The sequence below is a fragment of the Protomyctophum bolini genome (assembly GCF_963924005.1).
Source record: "Protomyctophum bolini genome assembly, chromosome: 2".
In the NCBI taxonomy this organism is placed as follows: Eukaryota; Metazoa; Chordata; class Actinopteri; order Myctophiformes; family Myctophidae; genus Protomyctophum; species Protomyctophum bolini.
In genome coordinates this window covers 6,904,253-6,912,206 of record NC_137863.1, presented here as the reverse complement: position 1 = coordinate 6,912,206, position 7,954 = coordinate 6,904,253, and the positions used below count along the sequence as shown (strand labels likewise).

The 7,954-nt window shown below is 40.1% G+C and overlaps 1 protein-coding gene across 1 annotated transcript; it reads right to left on the bottom strand.

The window, feature by feature from the left end:
* Positions 1-551: 551 nt before the first annotated feature.
* Positions 552-7,558, bottom strand: arl8ba (ADP-ribosylation factor-like 8Ba). The gene is made up of 7 exons (XM_080780736.1): positions 7,378-7,558; positions 4,936-5,016; positions 4,272-4,345; positions 3,270-3,363; positions 3,069-3,136; positions 2,091-2,161; positions 552-1,470 (listed from the first exon to the last, which is right to left on the bottom strand). Exons 1-7 carry the CDS (start codon positions 7,498-7,500, stop codon positions 1,421-1,423), a joined length of 561 nt encoding a protein of 186 aa, XP_080636862.1. The 5' UTR covers positions 7,501-7,558; the 3' UTR covers positions 552-1,420.
* Between the last annotated feature and the right edge of the window lie 396 nt (positions 7,559-7,954).

Genomic DNA, 7,954 nt, shown 5'->3' with positions numbered 1-7,954 from the left:
GGGCGTTCCTGTCTAGCATGGTGTCAGTGTATACTTAATGAACTGGTGGGCGTGTCCACATAAAATAATACACTCAGCCACTGTATATTGGCTGTTTTGAATGTAAGTTATTTTATAATTTTAATAACACATACAATTGAATTAGCCATAAATTCTAATTCTGCTAAATGTGGTATGTTAACACTCTGTGTTGCTTGGCTGCTTGCATGATATGAGCTTATGGTATCCTTGCTGCCTTTCCTTAATTGTTAATCTTTAGGGGCTCGGTGAGTTTGACTCGTTTCCACATATAAATATCATGAAACTTCGGCTATTTTCACAATGTTTGCATCTCTCTTACGTAATATTTGACCATTTGGCATTAAAAAGGTCTTAGGTCTTTAATACCCTGATACCCTGTATATTTGCATGTTGGTATGTTTACAGTTTAACAGAGAAAACAATGTTGTACATTATGCAAAAACATTTAGGGCCTCCTAGGGGTCCCGACCCACAGGTTGAGAATCACTGCACTAGACTAGACCACTGATTACAAAGAACAGTACACTGTCTAAATTAAAAAGCATGCCATTTTATTTCTTGAATATATTCGAGTGCTTTGCTCCGGTAGGCACACCTTACATGCTGCTTTGCGTCCGAGGTGAGAGATATTGCACAAGGCACTTTGAATCCTGCCACGCTCTCAGCTCAAGGGCAGCACAAAACCACAGCATTCCAACATACTGACCCACTACAGCTTTATCCTTCTATACATTCAAACTTTAAATAGAATCATTATCTTCATACAAGCATATCTCCCATCAGTAAAAAGTTCACCAACTTGATATTTGTATATACCTGCTTAATTCATGACAATTTCATTGCTGTCTTTTCTAAAATAACAAATGTCCTTAGGAGAAACACTTTGATTTGGCAAAAGGTTGACAGCCATCATCAAACGGATACAATCTCATAGAAGGACAAGTCCAAAACAGGGAATATCAACATGTCCACTTCAACTTTCCCCTGGCATGTGTGAAAAACATTTCACGTGACTTAAAGAGGCCAGTTTGACTAAGCCATCCATCCTTTAAGTGACGTTAGACACTAGTTACAATCTGCTGGGGTTTTGCCTATCAATTGGGTAATGCCGGCATAGTAAAAAGGTACATGTAATATTCAAGTCTTCCTCCTCCACAGGGCTGGAGCAGAGGCTTTAGCAAGAGGTATAATGCCGATTCTGTGACTCCCTAAATTTGGTTTCAGGTGTGACGTGTTTTTGTAGTGCATCCTTTGAGTTACGGGGTGAGACGATAGAAAGGGGGCAACATGAACGGTGCAGTGTGTGAGCTGGAGAGACAACTGTACATCATCACAGGGTGAGGAGGGTGTGACATGAAGGTAACATGGCAGATGCAGCTGAGGAACACCTCTTGCTCTTTCAGCTTCTCCGTGATTTTGAGTGCTGGATGAGCCACTGAAGTGTGATATCTGGAATGAAAAGAGGAAGGTGTGCCGAGTTAGGCCATTGATTCTAAAACAGATTGTTCACCTATTTTTGCTAAAAACGCATATTTTCACCCAGTGCCAATTATCCTCCAGGTAATCCTGGGCGATACACTTCCTCTGCCAACCTGGGGGGGGGGGGGGGCAGCGGACTGACCACGTGCTTCCTTCTATGCGTGAGTAGTCCAAGCTGCTTCTTTTTTTTTTCACCTGACAGGAGAGAGTTTCCCCGGCCGGACATAGCGCGTGGAAGGAACACGTTATTCCGACCAGTTCCTTTCAACTCCATCAGGTGCCCCGGCTGGCCAGGGGGAGGTAGTTTAGAGACCAGGATTACTGCATGTTTTTTGTGAGGGTACCTACCCTAGGGGACATGGGGAGAACATGCAAACTCCACACAGAAAGGCCCTTTTGCCAGCCCTGCCTCGGGTACAAGCAAAGCTTTTAAGATAGATTCAGACTTAGTTCTGTTCACATCTTGCACACCAATAATAGCCACTGTAACACATTGTGAGCTTGGAGATCACGAAACCCACTTACTAAGCATAAATCAGGCTTTGCAGTTTTCTTTTATGTCTTGGCCTGTCACATCACCACCAACTCACCTATGTTGTCTTTCTCTTTGCAGGAAATAGAGTAGCAGCAGATCTCCCTGTCTTGAATAGCTGCCAGGTTCCTTTACAAGCAAGTAAAAGGGATAAATTAACAAATAAATATGATTATTAATTTTATTATTAAAGATTCGTTTTTGGCTTTTTGCCTTTATTGATTGTTACAAGTGAAGATAAACAGGAAAGAGGGAGCGATAAGGGGAGAGACATGCAGCAAAGGTCGTCATGAGCGGGACTCGAACACACAACGCGGGCCAGAGCCTATATGTGGCTTGCGCCTGGACCACTAGGCCAGCGGGCACCCTATTAATATGACTTAATTGTTATTAATTAGTTGGTTCGTCCATCACCCCGGGACATGTCCCTGATGACGTCAATATTAAGCCCATATGGGAATTCCCATAATATGGAGATCACGGATGTCATCAATATTGGCAAGCAACTCTGACCTCAAACCCTTAGATCTCCATATATGGAGCTGACCTGTTCTGACATTCCATATGGTGATCCTTTCTCTTCGATGTCTCCCTTTTGACTGATAGTCAATCAGACCGACTAGTGCAGCCGCGCCCGGCAGCCGGCGAAAACTAGAGTTCTCAACAGGCCCGAAAATTAAGGCCCGGCACGCTCCATATGGCCAGTACAGAATTCATTCCATATGTTGATCTGAACCCCTATGCCAAAGTGCCAGCGCTCGCCCAGCAGTCTGCTGTCACCTAGGCGGATTTGCGCTTCTCAGGCATCTTACTGGTATGACTCAACGGAATCTTTTAATGTGGTATGACAGTTTGCAAATAAAAACATAAGGATCTAGTGGGATGGCATGACATTTTGCTGTATATGTTTCTATATAAAGCCATTACATTAAAATGTTGCATTGTCGCCTTGGAAAACATTAAAACAATGTACAACTAATTAGTCACAAAGTCCACAACAGACTTGCAGACAGACAGTCAAATATTTCATACTCACATTTTTTCAATGAGCTGTTTCTCGTCTAAAGCGCTTGGGAGATCTCTTTTATTACCAAGTACCAAAACCTGAAAGTGCAGAACAATTTTAACCTCTAGGACACCAGGATTTCTAATGAATGAAATAAAATGCTTACAAATCAATAGCACTTTTTACCATGAATAGAAGGAATTAAGAAGCTTATTTATGGGGGTTACTTACAGGAATTCCTTGCAACTGAGGTTTTTCTAATAAATTATGAAGCTCATTTCTTGACGCCTCCACCTTTTCTCGATCCGCTGCATCAACCATGTATCTAAAAATGCGAAAAATTACAACAATTATAGACCTGGCACAGTCAGTTTTTCCCTTTTCTTTTACTTTCTTTATATGATTATTTCCCGTTTTTCATAGAAAAGTGTAATTGTGTGAAAAAAATGTCTTTAAATTCTTAGTGGTTTTCATGTTTTCGTCCTCAAAGTAGCAGCTTTTGTATTGACTTGTGCTTTCGTTTGAAATGTACACATTCTACATACTGTGAAATACAATTTTCAATCACTTCCAAGGGTCAGTGGTGTCCCTATTTTAACACATTTAGACCAGAGGACACATCTGTGTTGCCTTATAGCTTTTAACCACTTTAACCAATATTTTAACTTTATCTGTTGAAATTTGAAAAATAGCAGAACTACAAGCTCATATCCGTAGATCTATCTATTTTTGAAAAATCGTGAAAACGTGTACAAATCTTTGAATATAAATTCTTTCACAGCAAACGTTTTTTTAACTCAAATCTTGGGGGTCCCTGAAACAACATATTTTCAAATGGGGGTCGTGGCCAATTATACATCATTTTTGAGGTCCTTGACATGCAATAGTTTGAGAACCATTGATATAGAAACATACGTTTTTCTGAAAACCTTTTTTTTAAATGAGGTCTTAAAGCTAAAGGGTTAAGCATATTATTAAAAAATCTGTAGCTTATAGATTAGCAATTTTCTCTATGCGACAAGATACAATTGAGTAGGTCTGCACAATTAATAACATTTTCCACTTCCCACAATTCAATATCTTTGTTAATAATAACTGTCAATATTGATCAAAATTATAATTTGGGCCAAAATTGTGCAGTCCTATGATTAAGTATTAAAATAGTGCTTATGTTCTGCTCAGGTCACAATACATCCTTATAGAAATCTAATAAGGCCAAAATGAAATACTCACACAATTGCATTAACTCCTCGACAGTAGCGTTCCCACATGCTCCGGAATCTTGGTTGCCCTCCTATATCCCAGATCTAATGAGTTAAAAGCACAATGTCAGAAGTGATACGTGTGATACGAAAGTATAAGCAGAAATGAAAGGGAATGTGTACAACATGATGAGACCAGCTAATGCTATGTTGTATGGTTTAGACTAGAGACTGTCACACTGAGGAAAAGACAGGAAGCAGAGCTGGAGGTACAGTAGCAGAGACTAAAATGTTGAGGTTCTCTCTTGAGTGACAAAGATGGATAGGATAATTGAAATAAAAGGTTATGATAATGAACGAGTACAACTGAGTGACAGTGCAGGCTAGATGTTTTGGAGATAAAATCAGAGGCCAGACTAAGAGGGTTTGTACATTTACAGAGGAAGGGTACTGTATATCAGTCCTCATGGTCACGGAGACGTCCAACCCTCTGCATAGGAGAGTGCACCCATATTGAATTTTCTTTTGAAATGTCTTTTCTGTATTTCTCTTTGCTCTCTCTCTCTCTCATTTTTCTGGGGACCCCCTGGAACCGTCTCAAGGACCCATGGGGTTCCCTGCACCTTACATTGAGAACCATTGGTCTAGTGAACAACATGATGAGGTAAAGGCTGGATAAATGTTCAAATATCTACCTTGATGGTGACGTTTCCTTTAGTGACCTTCCTCATATTGAATCCCACTGTGGGGATCATGTCTTCACTGAACTGCCCAGACTGACAAAAAAGAGAAAAATAAATTAGAAATGCACCTTTTCTGATGCAGAACCATCATTTTATTATGGGCTGTGCATTTCAAAACATTTGAGGTATATACACAGTAATGCAATGAGAATCAAATGTGTTCTTAAATGTAGCAATAAAATGTATTATTATACTTATACTACTATACTATTAAATTACTACTAGATTTTCCTTTACTATTCAGATAATATAAATAGAGTTCCCAGAGGACAAGCTGAGCATTGCAATATATACAGTACTAGTTGACTGATTAAAAATGGACTCTTAACCCATTCTGACCTGAGATCAGATTCGTACGAGGTTTCCACTGGACACACACTGGTCTGATGAACCCATTCTGACCTGAGATCAGATTCTAAAAATGTCAGTCGTTCTTCGATTTTTTTCAAAAATAGCAGACCTACAAGCTCGTAGCGCGCCACTCGGTGGCGCGCTATGAGCTTGTAGATCTGCTATTTTTCAATAGCTAAAGCATAATATGATGCTAACACCAAAACGGGTTCCCGGTCAGAATGGGTTAACAAGATATGAAGGATTTATATGTTGTACCGTTTAAAACATTATTAAGAGAATAGTTCAGAATAGGAATATTTATTTTAATTCTAAATCAATTGCCAATTACCTCCTATAATAATTCAGTGAATTGAATGGTGCAAACACTCTTGAATTCAAATTGTCTTAATGACAGAATTGCCTTCTAAATCCAAACTGAAACAAAAACTGTAGATGATCTCTCTCTCATACACACACACACACACACACACACACACACACACACAGTATGTATTAATTAAAAAATAAAATCTCGCTTATATGATTAATCGAAAAAGTCATCGGTAGAATAATCACAAAGAAAATAATGGATAGTTGCAGCTTTAGAATGTTCCTTCTTGTATCCATGGTGATGAACCCAAACAGGATGAACAGACGTACGTATGGCATGTCTGGCATACACTTTTTAAAGCACATGACCTGCCTGTAGTCAGCTGACAAAGCTAAGTGGAAGTTAGTGCACAAGTCTCATGACTGTGTAGGTGACAGGAAGAACCACCCCCACATCAAACACAAACAATTTCACTCTCTCGCAAAACATACACAGTATAGGCCAAAACCTACGTCACTAAATCACCTACAGTACAGCCTCCACGCATGCAAATATCACCACGACAGATTGGGTCATAAGAGACAATCCCTTGATGAACTAGGAAAAACTAGCTTTTCATGATCTACATTCTACAGTATATTCTATAAGGCCAACTTTTATCCTATCTATGCATCCCAATCGCATCCAATTAACTGTATCCTTGCAAACAGGCAAGCCATTGCCAATAGTAATCCGAACTGGGTGTTTAGCTTTTGAAAATAGACCCGCCAGCAAAGAAACTGGGTTTTCTAGAAAAAGAAGAAGCATTTGTGCAAGAAAGGTGGTTGTTATTCAAAAACAGGGGGTGTTTTCCACCCTCAACCACAGCAAGACCATACCAACGCCTAATCACTTCCTTGTTTTGACTAAACACACAGACAAGGAATGTACTGCATAGTAAATCATACCACTATATTAGGTTTAATAGCTGTATATGTATTTTACAGTGAGTCTCAATCTTGACATCAGCACACTAATGACAACATGACACTCTGTGTCATAGCCTGTGAACTCAAGTAGTGTATCACCGTTACCACACTGAAATAGGCTTGTGCTCAACCCAGTGATGTATATGCTTAAAGTTGATTGAATGATAGGACAGTGTTTACTTTCAGCATACACTGATGAGGTGAAATAACTATGATCATATAGTGTACAGGGAGCTGAGAAGATATAGGACAGAGATGCTAAATATGGGCTTCTGGTGAGTGACTTAGCACGCAACACAACATACAGTAGGAGACGAGGAAATGCCCCACATGGCTGCTATATTAGCCTGAGGACAATGCAGTCTAGTCTTACTAGTACCAACCCTAGCATGTGGGGCTTTAAATGGTGGCCAAAACAGGTGGCCCACTCGATAAGCAATGAGCAGGCAAATGTGTGTACACTCACTGTACACTGACCTGCTGCTGCAGGCTGGCAGGCTAGCATTAGCATTAAAAGCTAGTTAATAACAATAGATACATCAACATGTGGTTAAGAGGTTTAGCAACTGAGATAACTAAGTCAGTGAACTTGTCAATAACATAAACCTGCCGATTTCTTTAAGGAACTTCATATTATGCACCGTTGGAGCAAGGAAACGCCAATGTACGTAGCACTGGGCTGACGTGATCCCACAGTGCCACACAATGGTGATGTAAGTAGCATTAGCATAGCTAGCGCCGGTGCTAGCATGATGAACTTACAGCAATCACGTTAACAAACGTTGTTTTCCCAGAGTACTGGAGGCCGACCAGCGTCAGCTCCATCTCCTCCTTCCAGAAGAGAGACTTGAACCAGTCCAGAAGCCGGTTTATGAGGGCCAGCATGGTGATGTTGATGGTCACACACTCAACTCAACGCTGTGTCTGCTGTGCTGTGTGACTTGTTGTGAGGGGAAGTGCTTTGCGGCCAGCTGTCATATGACTATGACCAACAGACAAAATTGTGTCCGCCAGCGCCCCGTCCGGAACATCACATATATGCATCCATGAACTTGTATTTGTGGAAGGTAATTTATTCAGAGGTTTGTTTCATGCATTACTGACTGACTGAATTAAAATTAAGTTAATTAAACTATTAACTATCTTTGCATAAAACCCTGCCTCACCCATCTATGATAAGCTTGTAATATTTATTGCAGCAGACACTACACTACAGTATTGTCGCAGCTATATAGCCTATTGTAAAATCCAATAAAAGTCAAAATAGATGGAATTACAATAACCCAGTCATCACAAACTTAATAACATGTCAAGGTCCGCTGAAAATAAGTGATTGGGG

Bases quoted from the DNA above. Each gene is read 5' to 3' on its own strand.
- arl8ba (XM_080780736.1), bottom strand. From the start codon at position 7,500: ATGCTGGCCCTCATAAACCGGCTTCTGGACTGGTTCAAGTCTCTCTTC. The intron at 5,017-7,377 runs GTAAGTTCATCA...CTTTTTTGTCAG, and splicing joins CGTTTGTTAACGTGATTGCT to TCTGGGCAGTTCAGTGAAGA. The intron at 1,471-2,090 runs GTGAGTTGGTGG...TTTTCATTCCAG, and splicing joins CAAAGAGAAAGACAACATAG to ATATCACACTTCAGTGGCTC.